The sequence below is a fragment of the Cannabis sativa genome, chromosome X, assembly GCF_029168945.1.
Source record: "Cannabis sativa cultivar Pink pepper isolate KNU-18-1 chromosome X, ASM2916894v1, whole genome shotgun sequence".
Classification (NCBI taxonomy): domain Eukaryota; kingdom Viridiplantae; phylum Streptophyta; class Magnoliopsida; order Rosales; family Cannabaceae; genus Cannabis; species Cannabis sativa.
The window spans coordinates 20,665,416-20,686,262 of record NC_083610.1 but is presented as its reverse complement, the minus strand read 5'-3'; the positions used below and the strand labels follow the sequence as shown (position 1 = coordinate 20,686,262).

The 20,847-nt window shown below is 30.4% G+C and overlaps 2 protein-coding genes and 1 non-coding gene across 8 annotated transcripts; 2 read left to right on the top strand and 1 right to left on the bottom strand.

The window, feature by feature from the left end:
• Window positions 1-1,008: 1,008 nt before the first annotated feature.
• Window positions 1,009-5,815, bottom strand: LOC115706897 (probable LRR receptor-like serine/threonine-protein kinase At1g67720). 3 transcript variants are annotated; one of them, XM_061105279.1, is made up of 9 exons: window positions 5,592-5,815; window positions 4,963-5,512; window positions 4,102-4,565; window positions 3,883-4,018; window positions 2,536-2,607; window positions 2,393-2,418; window positions 2,178-2,249; window positions 2,014-2,085; window positions 1,009-1,512 (listed from the first exon to the last, which is right to left on the bottom strand). In XM_061105279.1, the coding sequence occupies exons 1-9, from the start codon at window positions 5,677-5,679 to the stop codon at window positions 1,508-1,510; spliced, it is 1,485 nt and encodes a 494-aa protein (XP_060961262.1). In that variant the 5' UTR covers window positions 5,680-5,815; the 3' UTR covers window positions 1,009-1,507. The 3 variants fall into 3 exon arrangements, with proteins under 3 accessions (XP_060961262.1, XP_060961261.1, XP_060961263.1); XM_061105278.1 differs by having other exon boundaries at window positions 2,350-2,418; window positions 5,592-5,814; XM_061105280.1 differs by lacking the exon at window positions 2,536-2,607 and having other exon boundaries at window positions 2,350-2,418.
• A 9,250-nt stretch (window positions 5,816-15,065) lies between these two features.
• On the top strand, window positions 15,066-20,710 carry LOC115702922 (uncharacterized). Of its 4 annotated transcripts, none has more exons than XM_030630390.2 (7): window positions 15,066-15,378; window positions 18,760-18,858; window positions 19,482-19,548; window positions 19,638-19,760; window positions 19,848-19,931; window positions 20,026-20,112; window positions 20,191-20,710. In XM_030630390.2, the coding sequence occupies exons 2-7, from the start codon at window positions 18,791-18,793 to the stop codon at window positions 20,275-20,277; spliced, it is 516 nt and encodes a 171-aa protein (XP_030486250.1). In that variant the 5' UTR covers window positions 15,066-15,378; window positions 18,760-18,790; the 3' UTR covers window positions 20,278-20,710. The 4 variants fall into 4 exon arrangements, with proteins under 4 accessions (XP_030486250.1, XP_030486253.1, XP_030486249.1 ...); XM_030630393.2 differs by lacking the exon at window positions 15,066-15,378 and adding an exon at window positions 18,406-18,448; XM_030630389.2 differs by lacking the exon at window positions 15,066-15,378 and adding an exon at window positions 18,423-18,572.
• Window positions 18,397-18,469, top strand: TRNAR-CCU (transfer RNA arginine (anticodon CCU)). The gene has a single exon. It is a non-coding gene; the product is annotated as a tRNA-Arg (tRNA).
• Window positions 20,711-20,847: the final 137 nt, after the last annotated feature.

The following is a 20,847-nucleotide window of genomic DNA, read 5'->3' as shown; positions in this document are numbered from 1 at the left end:
TTTTGGGCAATTTATGGTAGTTTTTAGCGATTTTACCAGTTTTTTAGTTTAACTATTTTTTTTATTTCGAAAACTGAAATCCATATAAAAAAAATCGTAATTGAAATCGATCGTCAAATTCGATGATGATGTGGAATCGAAAATTTGATTACGGTCTGGTCGGTTTGATGGTCAGTTTCGATTTTTCGATATTTATGAATAACCCTAGATTTTGGGTAGGGCATAAATCGATCAAATTCAATGACATTCGACCGATTCAATTATAACTTATCGTTAAATATCGAATATTCAATTGTGATCTGATTAGATTGGATGTTATTTTTGAATATCCAATTGAATCAGATGAAATATCCAAGAATCTAATACATTCAACATTCAATCGAACTAATTGATATTTTCATTTAGTTAGAATCAGTAATTAAATTTTATGTTGTTATACGTAAAAAAAAAAAAATATATGTATGTATAAAAATTAATATTAAAATTTTACTTTTTTTTGGATTTGATGGATCCAATTCAATTCAATAGATATTATTGGATCTAAAATAATGGATAGATCTGATCTAATCCAATAAATATTATGTCTAAATTATTGTATAAACCCAAATTAAACTAATAGGTATACATGAAATATATCCAATAGATAAAATCGATCCAATTTAATATTTATTGGATGTTGGATCGATTGGATGATTGAAATTAATTGGATTAGATAGTAAAATCTAACATCCAATATATAATTTGATCGGATCTGAATATGCTTAAAAACATTATATGTGGTCCTATAAACACCTCTAGATCTAAGTTGATTTTTTTTTTTTTTGAAGTGCATGAATGATTGGTTGCTCATAATCAGGAATAGAATAGAGATAGTGATAACTTTTCATTAAATATTACTTAACACACTTATGAGGTATAATATCGTTATTTTAATATCGGGTCCTATTTCTCATAGTACTAATCACCTTAGTGCACCGTAGCAATGCTCTTCTCTAAAAGGTTTCGCCACAAATTACTCTTTTATTTATTGATACCAGTCGAAAATTGAGTATCAGTTGCATTAGACCATATACCATACCAATTTTTTTATAATGAAAAAAGAACCAATTTTAGTGCAAATAACACTCATTTAGAGCAAATAAAAGGAACTTCTTATTACAATTATTCATTCCTTCATTCCAAACAAACCTAAGCAAATTAATATGAATCAGAATCAGCTGTATATCCATTTCTTTCTCTTTTTTCTTTTAATCATTTTTCTTCTGTGGTTACAACTGTGGCTTTCTCTACTGCAAATAAGATTACAAGCAAAGCAAAAACAACTCAGAAATATATAATCTTTGCAAATAACATTACATACATCATCTATTTCTGAGATACCTTTGTCATCTCTCCATATAATCCATTATGATTAGCATAATTAGAAAATTTTGGTTTCATTCAATATTGCTTGTCAAACTCATATCCATTGTTCCTCTTAGATTACAGCTCTACCAAGTTTTATTCCCTAGACTGAAAAAAAATACCAAATTTATATTTTAGTTCCAAATAAATAGCAACTTTATCTACAAGATTAAATTTTAACTTAAGGCAAAATAGATTCGTGTCTAAGGTCCAAATAAAAAATGAATAATTACATATAACACTAATTTTTGAAAATACAAGAAAATTACAAAAAAAAAATACATAAAAATAACAAGAAAACAACATCAAAATAACATAAAAAAAATAAATAAAAAAAATTAACAATAAAATAATAAAAAGACAACATAAAAATACACCAAAAGACTGTATTTTGTGTAAGTAAAATTTAAAAAACCGTATAAATATTAAAAATATTTTATGTTTATAATTTTTTAAAGTTATCCTAATAAAAAATATTTTTTAATAATTTTTTAAAATACCATTTATTCTTATAAATAAGAGCTCAAAAAATATATTTTTCTTTAGGTCCATTTAAACTCCGGGTCGGCCCTGTTAAAGATCCTACAAAAGAAGATTATAAATACTTACTGTATACTTTCAACGTTTTCCTATTGTGCTGTAACAGAATTTTGGCCATCCAGTTTGTTGTTATTAAGAAATCTGTTAATTAAGCAGATTAAAAATAATCAAGTTAGTTGTCTGATATATATGCTGAAAGATTTGTTGTGTACTGATCATAAAATTAGACTCACATTTCACTAAGATGTGGAAGTTGACCCAAAGACTTAGGAACTGGTCCTTCAAACTGATTATTCTCCAAATGTCTTCAACAAAAAAACCAAATCAAAAGTGTGAAAGAGCTAACAATAATGAACAAAAGAAATAATTAGATAAATAAATGATCAAGTTTCACAAGAGACATACAAACTCCTTAAATCCTTTAGTGACCACATTTCTGGAATGGTACCTGAGAGTTTGTTACCCCCAAGCCATCTGTAATAAATAATCATATCATTATTACAATAAACATAGCTCATTTAGGAGTAATTAATGATGAGATTAATTAGATAAGCATAAACATTAATGGTGTCATTACTATTTACTACTTACATATGATTGAGTGCAGTTAAATTTGCTATGGTTGGAGACAGAGTACCAGACAGTTCCTTGTTAGTTAAATTCCTTTACATTACAGAAAACACATGTACAACAATTCTTAAGAGGATGAAATCTTTGTAACATATAATAATAACATTTCTAGTTTAATATGACTATAAATAAAAGAGTTTTTGGCGGCTAAATTCTCCATTCACTAATCGTTTCACTTGCATTTAACTTTTTAAGTTTAAATTTTGGTGGTAAAATCTTCCAAACTACTGAACTATTAACAAATTTAAAGTGTCATTCAGTTAACTGCTACCATAAAATATTTATGTGTACACTCTTGTACACGTGACACGTTTATAATATTATTATTATAAAAAATAAAAAATAAATATTATAAATTTTGAAATAATTTTTTGCAATTTTTAAATAATAATATTAGGTATATTAATATAAACGTGTCACGTATATAAGAGTATACTAGGTGATTGTTACGTGCCAAGCCACGTAGTGTTAGTTTTATTTAATATTTTAGTTTTTTATTTTAATTAATAATTAAAATAGTATAATTGTTTGAATGATTTGTTTTATAAAAATAAAATATGTGTCAGTATATTTAGTAAGTAAAACATAGTTGTGTTATAATAATGTAAGTTATTAATAGTAAAATGTACATTAATCTTCTAACTGAAAAAAGTTCTATTATTTCATTTCATATCTAATAATAGCTACACAACTATATATTTATAGATTTTCACATTCTTTGCAAATTACTAATAAGCACCAATAATATTTTCATATTCTAATATTTTTCAACCTTCCCCTCTTGGTGGTAAAATTAAAAATAAAACTAAAAATAAGCACAAACATATAAGGTAAATACTAATTACATAAATTTCATTTCATCTTCTTTTTATTTTTTTAAGCTATTTCATCTTTTCTAGACATTTTATCTATATTTTTCTTTTTTAAAAAATAAATAAAAAAAATTATTAATATTCTTTTTTAAGATAGGTTTGTTAGAGATATATGTGGCTAAGATGATTTTTTTAATTTAAAAAGAGATTATTAATATTTAAAAGATTGTTTGATTTTTTGGTTTAATTATTGGTTTTATTTGTTAACGGGAGATCAAACCTAATCGTTAAATTTAACAGAATATTCTTTTATTTTTAAGAAGATATATAAGTAATTCATATTATAACTGAAAAAAAATAGATAATACTTTAAATTTGCTAACAATTCAATAGTTTGGATGGTTTTACCACCAAAATTTGAACTTGAAAAGTTAAGTACAAGTGAAATGATAGTCGAGAGAGTTTAGCAGCAAAAAACTCGAATAAAATTACTTACAAAGCAACAACTCGAGCAAATTTCCCTTGAGAACATGTAACACCAGTCCATGAATTCTCCTTAGGCAAGCAAGGATCGCCACTCCAATCTGAAGGCGGATTGTTAAACTGTCTACCCAAATCCAACATTGCCACCACTAACAATCACCAAAAACACATTATTAACAAATGAGATTTTTCATTATGAAAAAAAAGTGATTTTGTTTTATAACAAAACTACCATCTTTAGAAAGTGTCTTTCCACCAAGGGGGAGAATTTGCAGGACTTCAGCAGCATTAATCACAGGTCCAACAGGCATATCATTGCTGGGAATCAAGACAATTTCAGTCTGCCCAGATAATGGCCATTGAGTTGAATAAACTGTCACACCTTTGGTTGTGACATTAAGATTAGCATAGAATTTGTTGCCATTTATTAACACATCAAAGACTCTCCAGCTATATGGGCTTGGAGTCCTGTTGTCCTGGAAATAAAGGGCAATGTAGTAGTCACCAGTAGATACTGAGATTTGTGGCCATTGGATTTGTAGCCTCTTTCCTCTGCTCGTTGTAATCGCGTTCTTGAATGCCTTTTCGGGTGGGACATTCCAGAATTCTAAAGGGTTCACTTTGTGATGGCTAATCACCACAGGATTTAGGTCCTTGAAGGGTTGCCATATTCGGTTGAATTTGTCATCTGGAAAGCTAGGTTCATGTTTATATAATATATATATTATATATATCCAACATGGATCAGAGTCTTTTGAATCTCCTTAAACAACTCAATTGAAAACCACAATGATCAATGAGATTATGAAAGACAGATTAACCAGTATTTCCTAATCTATGTTCTTCTATATATCTAGACCTTGTTTATTTTCTTAATTTATTCGGCATCAGTGGTGTCTAGGACAGCTAGACATGTCAATTTGCGATTGACTAACGATACTCCCTAAAAATTATTATATTAAATTATATAAGACCCGATACTTATAGTTAGACCAATATCAATATTAATACATAAGAGAATACTTACTTTTTAGCATTTCTTCTAATTTAATAAATAATACTTGTTAGGAGCATGGTTACGAGTTTCACTTACCCAATAGAATGATCTTCACCAAAGCTACACCTAGCCACTGTGCTAAGCGCATTGTTGGTAAAATCCGTGGCATTATACAACGAATCATCCAAGTTCTCCACCTCTAAAGCCGACATAAATGGGCTCGACTTCGTTTCCCCATTTCTAGCAACGCACACACTCAACCTATTCGCCTTAGCCAAAACCACAATCTCATAAAACGAGCTAAGCCCATTGGCGTAGTCCTCGCTCGTATCAACCACACCCCATTTCGTTCCTTCCACGATCTGATCGAACACCGGCGGCTTATCACCTCCATCGAATCCTCCATAGTAATACGTCGTCTTCACAAGGTACTTTCCGCCTTTAATCACAGGAATCGAGTAACAGAATTTCCGGGCAGAGGTATCTGGGAAGTAACGGAGAGTGGAGAGAATTGGGACGAGGTCATTCTGTTTGAGCTTCGTTATGTTCCCGGCCGAGGTGAAACCCTCGTCGGTAACGTATCTCAACCCGCTGACGGTGACTCCGGCACTGGAAGACTCACCGGCGCCGCAATCTAACAGATACCCTGTTCCATGAAAATGGCATTAAAAATCATGCAATGATCATAATAATAATGATTCAGAATTGATCAAATGATTACGTACCTGTTGGGTTAGTTTGAGATTGAGCGAAGAGGGAAGGAAAGGTGAGAAGGCAACAAATGGGTAGGATGATTTTGAGGAGGAGAGACATTATTATTTGAAGGAGGATTCATCAAATTGTTTTGGGCATAGGAACAGAGAAAATAAATATTAGATTCAGTTTATGCATGAATGTATAATTGGAAATGACAGTTTAATTATCAACATGCTTGATGACCTGGTCATATTTATGATTTATTTTTTACTTCTTTATATGCTTTTTTTCCTTTTAAAAAGCCTATTATATTCTCTTTTAAAAATAAATAAATGTTGATTAAGTTTTTTATTCTTGAACTTTTATACATTAAATTATATTGAACTATTGAGATGGTTGAATTTAAGGACTTTTGTCTAATTTTAGTAAAAAAAGTCTAACATGAATGAAAGTTCAATGGACTTTTATTTGGGCTTACATTAAATTTTATTGGTTTTATTAAAACTTGGGTTAGTTGACTGAAGCCTTTGATGAGCAGGCCCAGCCCAACTAGGGTTTTGTAGCTAAGTCCCCTCCCTAACTCTATAAATACATATTGTCTCATCACAATTGTATACCTTTTGATAATCAGATAAATAATTTAGAGATCTAGGGAGGAAGACTTAGTTGATAGTATTGTACTATCAAAGTGGAGTAACTGCTGTGGATCAAACAGAGATAATTGTTATGGATTAATCAGGTACGCATACCTAATTATTATATATTATTATTGTGTTCTATGTTATATACAAATTGATCTTGGGTTTATATTAATTTATCTAACATGTGGTATCAGATTACCTATTGTATATGATTTAGAACCTATAATTAGTATAATTAATTTGTATATGTTAATTATCCATAATTACATATTAATTTCGTTATTATTTTATGTTGAATTTTTTGTTTTTAAATGTTAAAACTTTAGGGGTTTTGTTCATCATTAAATTCTTGTTCTATTGATATATTATATGCATGAAATCATTATGTATATTATGAGAATTGCAACTTTAAAGTTTTAGGGTTTATAATTTGTGTTTTTTGATTTTATTGTTTTTGATCTAAAATTGATTATAGATATCTCATTATTAATTGTTTATCAATGTTCTTACACAATTTATTTCGTGTTTCCATCGAGAATTGATATCACATTTTTTTTTTAGTTCTTAATTTTCGGATGGATTTTTGCCATGAAATCTAGAGATTTAAACCTTAATACCCGAAATTAGTAGTGTACATGTATTAGAAATTGTAAACCAATCAAAATCCCTCTTTTTCCCGTCCGTTTCGTCACTTTTTTGGCCGGAATTTCGTCCCGACCCGCTCGGGTCTGAACCGGGTCGCACAAAACCCAGTTTTTTCAGCCATGGAGGTTGCTGGAGGTTGAAGACAACCTGCTGGGACGAAGCCCACTCGCGGCTGCCGGAGAGTGAGAGAGAGTGAGGTAGTTTCGTGACTCCGTTTTCGACGATTCTTTTTTCCAGCATTATAAAAATTTGATTTCTGATTTTTTGGTAATTTTTAATTAATTTTTTGACGCCGTTTAATAATTATTATTATTTTAATGATAATTATGCAGTTAAAAAATTATTAAAAATAATTTTTGATGATTTTTCAAAATCCGTAAATCATAGAAATTTTTTTGGGTTTCTTCTCGTTCCATATGACATAGTCACTCTCTTATTTAATTTATTTTGACTATGTAGTCTCCACCAATTTTCTTATATTCACATCTTTTGATTATTTGTTGTTCTAAAGTTATAAAATTTGGTTGTTTGATACAAAAATAATGTGTTATGGTGGACACTTTATTTTTGATTATCAATATAATAAAAGCAATTATATATCTCTTTTGGAAATTTGGTTGAAAATTATTAATTTTCAATGATTGTTTTATCACCAAATTTCACATGTTGAAGAAAATATTATATCTTTTGGTTGACTATATGTGTAATTACTTGCCCAAAGGTAGTATTTACATATATTAGTTCACATTCCATGAAGTGAGTTAATATTAAATGTATATATTTTAATTATTTGCCCAAAGGTAATAATTTAAATATATAAATTTATTATTAGTTTTTTGCTTGAATTAATACATATTTTTAAGAATTTTATTTGCCCAAAGGTAATAAAATTCTTAAATGATATGTATTTTTTCTTTGTTGTTAACTTCATGAAGGTAGATCATGTGTGTGTTATATTCTCACCCCAAAGGGGAGTTTATAATGACCAGTTGACTCTACAATATTTTCTAATGCATTGCTCATATTGCTTATTCAAGTTTTAATTTTTGGATTTTTCGGTCTCCTTTCTGCGAACAACAATAACGTTTTCATCTGAATTCTGAATGCTTCCAACTTTAAGACATGAAAACGAGATGTGAAAATTACTTTAGGCATAATAGATTTGGACTTATGCTTTCGAGAAGAAAAATCTGCTGATCTTATTCTAATATCAGAATTGTTGCCCAAAAATTCTTCATGCACATTGGAAAAATTCAAATCATCTTAGTCTCATTGCTATGAAACGTTTAATTCCTGAACATCTTTTGGTGGTTTGCCAAACACCACAAATGCTAATGAAATATTTCAAAGCAGTGAAAAAAAAATTAACTATTTAACACTGGTGAAAACGCTGAAGCTGGACATCTTATGGATGAAATGACAACCATTAAGTATGATGAATTAAAAGGAGTGCGAGATTTTATTCTGAAATTGGTGAATGTTCAGTCCAAGTTGAAAGATCATAATATTCCTCTTCCTGACTCTTTCATTATTCATCGAGCTCTTCATGCACTTCCTGACTCTTTCAGTCTTATCAAGACAAAATTTTACAACACTTATAATAAAACATGGAGTTTTAGTGATCTAATTTCTCAGTGTGTAGCTGAAACAAGCAAGCTAACAAAATGAAAAGAATGAGCCTTCTCACTTTGTTTCTCAACTCAAGCCCAACAAAGGATAAAGAAAATATGAAGAGAAACAACAACAACCAGAGGCTAAGGGATTTCAAGAAGATAAGTGAGAAGGAGTCAAAGCTTAAAGTGGCACTTATGTTAGCGATGATGTTATCTATGTTGGCATATTTATTCTTGAATTACAGTTTAGTGTTCAGATTGTCTTGAACAGTACTTTCTTGATTCTTACTTTTAAAGTAATTCAGTTTCGCTTCCGCGTTTAGTTAAACAATGATTTTCTTTTCGTTTTACCAATTATAGTGTTAACATTATGTTTGACTCCGAATAATTGGAAACTGTTTTTACTCTGATATTCTTTTCAAATTATCATTGACTTCCTTAGCTTCCTTTTTTAATGCTGTGAATATTGTGGGTAAGAAATCTTATATTAAGATAACATCCTTATTATTATGGCACGATATATCGGGTCATATTTCTAAACAAAAAATGATCGATTCCTTCTAGCTAAAATTCTTCCTTCTGTTGATGTTTCTGGTTGGAATACTTGTGCTGATTGTACTTGTGAAAAATTGACTAAAATAAGAAAGCAGACTGCTATCTATAGTCACTCTTTATAAGAGATTATCCACACTGACATTAGTGGACCTTATTCCACCACGTTGTGCAGAAACAAGTATTTATCACTTTTATCAATGATTTTTCTCGTTATGGATTCACCTATTTAATTAAAGAAAAATCTGACGCCCTTGATAAATTCAAAATTTTTCGAAATGAGGTTGAGAAACAATTAGGAAGAGTCATCAAAGTTGTTCATTCTGATCGTGGAGGAGAATATTATGGTCGTTATACAGAATCTGGACAACACATGGGGCTTTTTGCAGAGTACTTACAAGAAAATGGTATAGTTGCTCAATACACTATGCCTGGTTCACCTGAGCAAAATGGCGTTGCTGAAAGGAGAAATCGCACTCTCATGGATATGGTGAGAAGCATGATGAGTAGAACAAATCTTCCAGAGTTTTTATGGGGTGAAGCACTTATGACTGCAACTTATATTTTAAATCATGTTCCCAGTAAATCTGTTCATAAGACCCCTTTTGAGTTGTGGACTGGGCGGAAGCCTAGTCTGAATCATCTTCGTGTATGGGGTTGTTCAGCTAAAGTACAGATTTATGATCCTAATTTGAAAAAGTTAGATCCGAGAAGAAATCGCTTTTATTTCATTGGTTATCCAATGCGCTCAAAACGTTATCGCTTTTGCTATCCTACTCGTGGTACGCGAATTGTTGAATCTCAGACTGCTAAATTTTTAGAATTTGATGTTGCTGAAAATATTCCTTCAACATCTCTTGAAACGGGGGAGTCATCTAAAGGAATTTTTATTCCTATGTCTTTTTCAAGAGATGATAATAATAGTAGTCTTATTCTTACTCTAGTTGATAACACTCCCATTACTGATGAATATATTGCTCCTAATATCTAAGATGACGAGGGTCCTATTATTGATGAGGAACCTATTATTGAAGAAGGTTTTGTTGTTGATGAGGGTCATGTTATCAGAGAAATCTAATTGTGGAATATGTCATTCAAAATGATGGTCAATAAATAGAGGTTATTCCAGAAGTACCTCCTATATGGAGATCTCAGAGACAAAAGAAGTCAACAAAGTTGTCATGATAATTTTGTTTATCTTGGAGAAGGAGAATATGATATTGATCATTTTGTGGATCCTGTCACTTACAGTGAAGCACCTAATTGTCCACATTCTTCAAAATGGATAGAAGCTATGGATGATGAGATTAAGTTCATGGACAAAAATAATGTATGTGTGGAAGTTAGTTCTAATACTTGATGGTTTCAAACCAATAGGTTGCAAATGGATTTTTTAAGAACTAAAAGGGATAAAAAGGGACAGATTGAAAGGTTTAAAGCGTGTTTAGTGGCTAAAGGCTTTACTCAAAGAGAAAGTATTGATTACACTCAAAATTTTCTCACCTGTTTCCACTAAAGATTCGTTCATAATTATTATGGATTTAGTTGTGCACTCTGATTCAGAGTTGCATCAAATGATTGTTAAAACTGTTGTTCTGAATGGAGAATTGAGTGAGCAAGTCTATATGTCTTAACCTGAAGGTTTCGAGGAAAATGGAAATGACAATTTGGTTTGCAAGTTAAAACGATCCATTTATGGTCTCAAACAGGCATCTCGCCAGTGGTACCTGAAGTTTGACAAGGTTGTGACATCGTTTGGTTTCGTAGAGAACAAGTTTGATCAGTGTATTTATATGAAGATCAGTGGGAGTCGTTATATTTTTCTTGTTCTTTATGTAGACGACATTTTACTTGCCAGCAGTGATTTGTCATTACTAAATGAGACCAAAAATTTTCTGTCTTCCAATTTTGATATGAAAGATCTTGGAGAGGCATCCTATGTTTTGGGGATTGAGATCCATCGTGACAGGAATCGAAAAGTTCTTGGCTTATCTCAAGAAGCTTACATTAATCGTGTGCTCAAAAGGTTCAACATGGATTTGTGTAAAGCTGGTTCTGTTCCTATTCTGAAAGGGGACAAGTTCACTAAGCAACAATGTCCTAAGAACGACTTAAAAAAGAGAAGCAATGAAGAATATCCCATATGCAAGTGCAGTAGGGAGTTTGATGTATGCTTAGGTTTGCACTAGACCTGATATTGCTTTCATGGTCGATGTTCTTAGGAGATATTTATCTGATCCTGGCCATGATCATTGGGTTGCAGCCAATAAAGTTTTGAGATATTTGCATAGAACGAAGAGTTTTATGCTTGTGTATAAGCATGTCAACAATCTTTAAGTTGTTGGTTATTCAGATTCAGATTTTGGTGGTTATGTAGATGATTTAAAGTCAACTTCTGGCTATATTTTCACTTTTGTTGGTGCTGCTATTTCTTGAAAAAGTGTTAAATAGACTTTAATCGTATCATCTACTATGTATGTTAAATTTGTTGCATGTTATGGGGCATCTTTGCAAGCTTTATGGTTAAAGAATTTGATTTTAGAGATACGACTAGTTGATCCTATTTCCTCTCCTATACTAATCTATTGTGATAATAGTATTGTTGTTTTCTTTTCAAAGAATAATGAGATTAGTAGTGCTTCCAAAATTAAGGAAATAAAGTATCTCACTATTAAAGACTTGGTTAAGAAAGGAGACATTGTGATAGAATATTGAAAGACCAAGTTGATGTTTGCAGATCCTCTAACCAAAGGATTAAGTGCCATATTGTTTGATAAACATGTTTTTGATATAGGCATTTTATAATCTTTTGCTCCTTTGGGTTAGTGGGAGTTTCTTGTTTTATCTTTTGAGATTACATTTATATGTAGTTTACTTGTTGATGTTATGAACTACTTTGTGGGCCAATAATTTTTATTATTGGATGTTTATGCTTTCAGTTAGGCTTTGTTATATTCACGAGAATAATTGAATTGAAAGCATGTAGTTCATATCTTGTTGTGATCATTGTATTTTAAGTATATTTACTAAAAGACAATGATATTTTGTTGGCTTAATTTTTTAAGCAAGTTTAGTGACACTTACTTATTTATTAAGTAGTGTATGTTTAATTTCACTGGCTTATTTATTAAGCATCACGGTATCAGTGAAATTGAGGACTGATAAGGATATTATGTTATTTTAAATTGATCACGTGTTGAACATAATTCCTTACCACACTACTAGACTTATTGACCATGTCGATTTAATACTTTGGTATTTTGTGATTATGAATGTCTTTTGTTGAGTTAAAAACAATATGACTGTCATAGTTCATTATCAAAGGTTAAATTGGACCGGTATGTTGAGATGCTATCAGAGAACTATCATTTTTAAAAGTGGCCACAAATGTTTTCCTGTTGTTCAACCCATGAGTCGTTTTCAAACAAAATTATTTTAATATAATATATATGTATTAAAATCAATGTAGCCCAAGTGGGAGAATGTTAGACTTTTATTTGGGCTTACATTAAATTTTATTGGTTTTATTAAAACTTGGGTTGATTGGATAGTTCTTTGCTGTGTTAGCCCATGTTGTTGGTGATCAATTGTTAATGGGCTTAGCATCTGTGTGTAAAGTCTAGGTGAAGCAGAAGTGTGAGCTTTTCTAGTTGACTGAAGCCTTTGATGAGCAGGCCCAGCCCAACTAGGGTTTTGTAGCTAAGTCCCCTCCCTAACTCTATAAATACATATTGTCTCATCACAATTGTATACCTTTGGATAATCAGATAAATAAACTGCTTCTGATTTAGAGATCTAGGGAGGAAGACTTAGTTGATAGTATTGTACTATCAAAGTGGAGTAACTGCTGTGGATCAAACAGAGATAATTGTTATGGATTAATCAGGTACGCATACCTAATTATTATATATTATTATTGTGTTCTATGTTATATACAAATTGATCTTGGGTTTATATTAATTTATCTAACACTTTTGTCTAATTTTAGTAAAAAAAGTCTAACATGAATGAAAGTTCAATGGACATGATTTAGTATATGTCAAAGTTTGAGGGACATAATTTGATAAATTTCAAAATTTGGGGAGCATGATTTACTACATAAATAATCACTGAAATAGTAAAATTGAATGAAATTAAATAAAAATCTTTAAATCTAACAATTTCAATAATTTATGGAAAATTTTTAACGATCAAAAAAGTTCAAGGGGCATGATTTGATACATGTTAAAGTTTGGGGGTAAAAATCCTAACTAGCCATAAATAAATAAATAAATAGAAGCCTATTATAAGAACGGTTAAGAGTGAAAATGATGATAAATTTTTGGTAGGTTTGTTCATTATTTTTAATAGTTTTTTTTTTATGTTTTTTAATTAAAAATTAAAAATATTTTCTAAATAACATATTATATAAAATTATTTTCACTTTTTTAATATTGTAAATGAGAATTAAAATTTTGATTTTTTTCTTTAAAAAAGTACTTGGCAGATTTAAAAATATGAAAATTAGAATTTTGGGTATCAATCTCGTTCCAATCTTGATTTCTCAAACTCATCCTTTGAGTTTTTTTTCAGTTCTAATGTTAATTATATCTTCCCTATGATTCCTTGGCTGAAAAACCCTTCAAATTAACCCTAATTAACTTTAAAAGTCGTAATTACAAGGCCCAGCTTAGACAGAACTGCACTGACGTATGAAAGACCTGCAATTACAGTTCCCTTGCTATCCACTCTATTTTTATACTTCCACATCCCTCAATAAAACACACATAACTTTCACTTAAAAACTCTAAATAAGTTGATTCAAGATGCCTTCGAAAGCTAAAAACAAGATTTAAAATTTTTATGTTGTAACTTTTTTCAAAATCTGAACAGGTCAAATTTAGGCTTGAAATTTCAAATTTTATTTTTTTAGTAAAAATTTTCTAAGAAACACCAAAATAACAAACTTATTACTAAAATCAAACAAAATGAACTAAACAAATAAAAAACATAAGAAAATTAACCTAAAAACACTCTAAATTAACACACATCTAAAAGATTAATATTAAAAAATAACTCTATATTATAGAGTTAACAACTTGCTCTAAAGATTGTGCCTCCTCCATGAATTACAATTGCTAGGAATATTATGAATTTGTATAATATTGAAAGGAAAAAATTGAGGAATTATTTTGTTAAAAATTCACAAAATAGTCACTAGCCATTTACACATGAATTTTTCTTCAAAATGCTTGCTATATGGTGCATATCACACTATATAGATCATGAGTAAAAAATGCAAAAAATGATTTGTGTAATTCATGTTTACGTTGTTGCAGTTTAAGAAATTGTTCAAACCGTGTGTACAGTTTGGTAAAAAATTATACTTTGTGGTCTATGAATATTGAATACTACTAATTTTACCTCACACATTTACATTACACTATATATCAGTTTCTCTATACTTTTCTCTATATCATTTAAATATTATATTTTTACATATATTTTATTAATTAAAATAAAAAAATATGAAAATGAGTAAAAAAAATAATAAAAAATTAATTAATTTAATGAAAGAGAGAAAGAAAAAGTATAAAATATGTTTTACCTCTTCACTATTTATGAGCTAAATGTAGAGAAAAATTTCTTACAGTTTAGAATGAGTTATAATAGCTAAGGGTTTAAAACATTTATTGAAGTTTAATTTTAAACTCTTAGCTATTTTTTTTTTTTTAACTTTTAACTATTATAACTCACTAGTTAAAAGTAGGGGTGTGCAGAAAGTCATCCGATCCAATCCTAACCGACCGATCCAATCCAACCCAATCCAATAAAATCGGATATCCAATCATAATTGGATCGGATCGGATGTAAATTATAAAAATCCAATTGGATCGGATGTTGGATGAGACATGCAATCCAATGGATAACCGAACCGATCCAATCTAATATCATCCAATGTCCATCCAATAATTAATAATATTTAATATTTATAATTTTATATATTTAATTATTTTATTTTAAAAAAATATATTAATTATTTATAAGTTTTAAAACCCTAAATCTACATCTTCCTAAAAGTAAAACACTACAGCCGCTCCCTGCCCATTTTGAAAGTCGAAGACCTCCTCCTCCCTCCTGTGCGTTGAATCGAACACCTCCAACGCCTGAGACAACGACGGCGAAATAACGACGGCGAGACGAGAGTGAACCACCTCAGACGAACTCCTCCTAAACGCAGTGTTCACTGTTTCAGTCGCTCCGCCTCCTGCCTCCTCTGCTCGTGGCTTCTCCGGTGTCTCTCCCTCTCCTCCAGTGGCTTGCTCTCTCTCCGCAGCTCGGCGCTCCTCCGGTCGTCTTCCCTCTCTCTCCGAGCCTCTCAAATAGTGAGTCTCTCTCTCACTCTCAGTTGTTGTTTATTAATTAGTTTACAACTTTACTGTTAAGATAATTTCCACCATTAATATCTTTGATTTTATTTCTTGCATTTTCCTACAAGACTTGAAGTGCATATACTTGAAGTGCAAAAAATTTAGCTACCTAATTAGCACTTAGCATGCTCGATATATATATCCCGACCATCACTATATTAAAATTGAGTTGGGTACTTAGCTAAAAAACACCCTTACGAGTTGTGATAGAGCCGTCTTCTAGTACTGGCAGGGCAATGACCTTATGTCGTTAACTCAAATTTTAATTGTTCAAAGCAATTTTAATTAATTTGGCATAACTATATATCCCTACATTACTATATACATATATATCATATTGAGTAAACATCCTCTTTTGTGAGATTGGACCATCAAAGATTAAACTCAAGACTCAAGAGAGTGATTGATTTAATATTTTATATAATATTTGCATTCCATGTATTGGACTATTAAGTTAGATTTGTGTTATATTTTTATTATGGGATCATGAAAATTAGGTTGGATTTGGATTAAACTATTGTTTATTATCAATGCTGGATTATTAGGTTTTAAATTATGTTTTTTCATATATTTTTTAAAAAAATCATCCTAAAGAGTGGCTAAAATGGATTGGATTCATCTATTGGATACATTGGATGGATCCAATCCAATCCAATAAAAATCCAGTTAAAGCATCCAATGGATGGAACCGATCCAATCCAATACATCCATTGGATCGGATCGGATTGGATGACTCAAACAATTGGATTGGATCGGATGGCAAAATTCAATATCCAATAAATAATTGGATTGGATCGAATGGGTCCAAATCCATTGGATGTGATCTAATGAATACCGTTTATGCATGAATGTATAATTGGAAATGACAGTTTAATTATCAACATGCTTGATGACCTGGTCATTATGATTTATTTTTTACTTCTTTATATGCTTTTTTTCCTTTTAAAAAGCCTATTATATTCCCTTTTAAAAATAAATAAAGGTTAATTAGGATTTTTATTCCTGAACTTTTATATGTACCCTATTATGTTCTATGAATTATTGAGATTGTTAAATTTAAAGACTTTTGTCTATTTTAGTAAAAAAAGTCTAACATGAATGAAAGTTTAATGGACATGATTTAGTATATGTCAAAGTTTGAGGGACATAATTTGATAGATATCAAAATTTGGGGAGCATGATTTACTACATAAATAATCACTGAAATAGTAAAATTGAATGAAATTAAACAAAAATCCTTAAATCTAACAATTTCAATAATTTATGGGAAATTTTTAACGATAAAAAAAGTTCAAAGACATGATTTGATACATGTTAAAGTTTGGGGGTAAAAATCCTAACTAGCCATAAATAAATAAATAAATAAATAAATAAAAGCCTATTATAAGAACGGTTAAGAGTGAAAATGATGATAAATTTTTGGTAGGTTTGTTCATTATTTTTAATAGTTTTTTTATGTTTTTTAATTAAAAATTAAAAATATTTTCTAAATAACATATTATATAAAATTATTTTCACTTTTTTAATATTGTAAATGAGAATTAAAATTTTGATTTTTTTTTTAAAAAAAGTAAGTACTTGGCAGATTTAAAAATATGAAAATTAGAATTTTGGGTGTCAATCTCGTTCCAATCTTGATTCCTCAAACTCCTCCTTTGAGTTTTTTTTTTCAGTTCTAATGTTAATTAGATCTTCCCTATGATTCCTTGGCTGAAAAGCCCTTCAAATTAACCCTAATTAACTTTAAAAGTCGTAATTACAAGGCCCAGCTTAGACAGAACTGCACTCACGTATGAAAGACCTGCAATTGCAGTTCCCTTGCTATCCACTTTATTTTTATACTTCCACATCCCTCAATAATTAAAACACACATAACTTTCACTTAAAAACTCTAAATAAGTTGATTCAAGATGCCTTCGAAAGCTAAAAACAAGATTTAAAATTTTTATGTTGTAACTTTTTTCAAAATCTGAACAGAACATGGTCAAATTTAGGCTTGAAATTTCAAATTTTATTTTTCTAGTAAAAATTTTCAAAAAAACACCAAAATAACAAACTTATTACTAAAATCAAACAAAATGAACTAAACAAATAAAAAACATAAGAAAATTAACCTAAAAACACTCTAAATTAACACACATCTAAAAGATTAATATTAAAAAATAACTCTATGTTATAGAGTTAACAACTTGCTCTAAGATTGTGTCTCCTCCATGAATTACAATTGCTAGGAGTATTATGAATTTGTATAATATTGAAAGGAAAAAATTGAAGAATTATTTTGTTAAAAATTCACAAAATAGTCACGAGCCATTTACCCATGAATTTTTCTTCAAAATGCTTGCTATATGGTGCATATCACACTATATAGATCATGAGTAAAAAATGCAAAAAATGATTTGTGTAATTCATGTTTACGTTGTTGCAGTTTAAGAAATTGTTCAAACTGTGTGTACAGTTTGGTAAAAAATTATACTGTTTGGTCTATGAATATTGAATACTACTAATTTTACCTCACACATCTACATTACACCATACATTAGTTTCTCTATATATTTCTCTATATCATTTAAATATTATATTTTTACATATATTTTATTAATTAAAATAAAAAAATATGAAAATGAGTAAAAAAAATAATAAAAAATTAATTAATTTAATGAAAGAGAGAAAGAAAAAGTATAAAATATGTTTTACCTCTTTACTATTTATGAGCTAAATGTAGAGAAAAATTTCTTACAGTTTAGAATGAGTTATAATAGCTAAGGATTTAAAACATTTATTGAAGTTTAATTTTAAACTCTTAGCTATTTTTTTTTTTAACTTTTAACTATTATAACTCACTAGTTATAAGTGCTCTAAACAATGAATTCTTCATTTCCTTTCAACTCTCTCCCTCTACCAATTTCTTCTTCCTACCAAACATAGTGTGTTACAATAGTTATTAATAAAAAGTAAAAAACGAAATAAAAAGCGCCTGTAGCTCAGTGGATAGAGCGTCTGTTTCCTAAGCAGAAAGTCGTAGGTTCGACCCCTACCTGGCGCGAACGGTTTCTCATTTTTTTCTTACTGAAAGTTTCAGTTTTAGTACTTATTCCCTTTACTCATCTCTCTATTTCGCATTTTAGCTAACCTTGTTTGAAACCCAAGTGAGTATCTTCCCCTAACCCTCTAACGAACTACTTTAAATTTTCCAATTTGGAATTTTCAAAAGGGTTTATCTTTTTATGGTATTTTAAATTCAAGTTACTTGTATAATCTGGGGTTTTACATTTTTTTGGGGGTAAATCCATGGTTTCTTTATACTATTTTTAATTGAGAATAATTTTGTTGCAGAGGTGAAAATTGAGGATTTGGAGAACCTGCAATGAAGGTGTTTCAGGTCAATGGAGAAACTCTTGCTCTAGCCCTTTACTCCGATGTTACTAACGCCAAGTAATCTCTTTTTTCTTTTAAAAAAATTTAATCACGTTGGTGAAAATATTGTTTTCTTTTCTACTCTTCCAGTTTAGTTGTTATTTTGGTACCAAATTGAGATTAAGAAAGGGAAAAGCTCAGTGCTCTTATTCCTATAATGAGTTTGTGCTGAATTACTTTAAAGGTTTCTCTTGCAATTTTTTGGGCTATATAGAGATGTGTTTTGTATTTATTGTGTGATACCATAGCTTAAAGTGAGAGTTTGACTAATTATGTCTAAGACCCTTTTTAATTAGCTAATATTTTTTTGGTTATATAGGGTATTGGTTGGGTGAGTTATGACTTAGGAGCAAAGTTTAGCTTTGCTGCATCTTATGTACCTTAGAATGGTGAAGATAACCAACTTTTTATTGCTTTATCTACTGATGATTTCCACTAGGAATTGTGGGCACAGTACAATTGATGGTTTTTAAGGTCTTTTCATGAAAAGGATAAGTTATAATGCAAATAGTACTTCAATACTGTTGATAAGTGTTTCAACAAGGAGGAACATTTCAGGAAAGTTATGTGAAAACTGAAGGGCTTAATAATATGTTTATACTGTTTGCTGAAAGTCTTAATGACAATTCATTGTTTTCCAGGGAACTCCAGGATTCTATGCAAGCTGGAACATTGGAACCAGAAGTTGCATTTCTCAATGCTTCTCTTGTACAATAATACTCACTTGATCTCTTTCATTTAGTTTCACTTATTAACTTTACTAAACTGACATTTCTGAGCTTTCTTGAATTCAACAGATCCCAGATGTTTTCCCTCTATTAGCAGCTGCACATAAGACCATAGTTGCCAAATCGCGGGAGTCACTGACAACGCGCACTCTTCATTCAGAGCTTGTTTACAATTACTCAGGATCTAAGCATGTAAAAACTTCATCCACTCAACTATGCTGGTCTATTGATAACTTGCTTATGGATACCTATTGTATAACCATTGAGTTTCAATGACAGATTACAGAATCCTTGAAAAGATGTGGCATCTCTGAAAGCTCATCTTATGTGCTTGCTGCTCGTTTCAATGCTTCTCCCGATGAGGTGAGAATATGAGATTTACTGTATCAAACCTTGAATTGCTTTAGAAGTATGTAAAATATTAGCCAAGCCTTTATAATATTTGCTATCACACTAGATGAAAGGCGTAGAGAAACTTATCAATGGGAAGCAGATTGACTTGGAGGAATTGGGAGTCAGAGCAGACCAAGCCCAAATTCTAAAGGTTTGTCTATTGACATTTTTTTTTTCCCTTAAGCTAAAATAATTAGCCTTCAGTGACTGATAACTTGTTGTTTTCCAGCAATACAAGATATCTAGCGTGGAACTTGGGGTGTCCTCACTTGCAGATGCTATAACCTCACGAATTGCTGCCCGAGACGCACTGTAAGAAGATGTTGAGTTCACTTTTCGGTTATTCTAGTTCTAAATTTTCTTTAGGCGCCCCACTTTTATTTCTGTCTTAATTGAAGGACAGAAAATGGTATTTGGATTGCTTGAAGTTGTACTGGGAAATGCTCATTTCGTTTACTTTGAATTAATACATATTTAGTTTTCAGCTAGGTGTTTCTGATATGATAAACATCATATAAAGTTAGTCCCTCTCTTGTACCCTTCTTCCTATCGTGGGAGGAGAGGTAGGCATGTCAAAAAGATCCATTAAATTGGAGCGGGTTGGAGCTCCGATCTGACGGATCACCTCTGATCCGAAACATTCGGATACTTATTGAATTTTGGATCAGAGGGAGTGTTGATAGGTTTTGATAATGCTTAGATAATATTAAGCATCTTTTCAAATTTAATTAATTTTCCCGACATAAAAATTTCATGTAATATATATGTATATAGGTCACACGTTGTATACACGGAAAACTTAAAAACAATATACATAGGCCACACGATTCCTGACCGTTTTAACACTATTTATATTTAGATATACAAAGCTACAAAGTAATGTTTC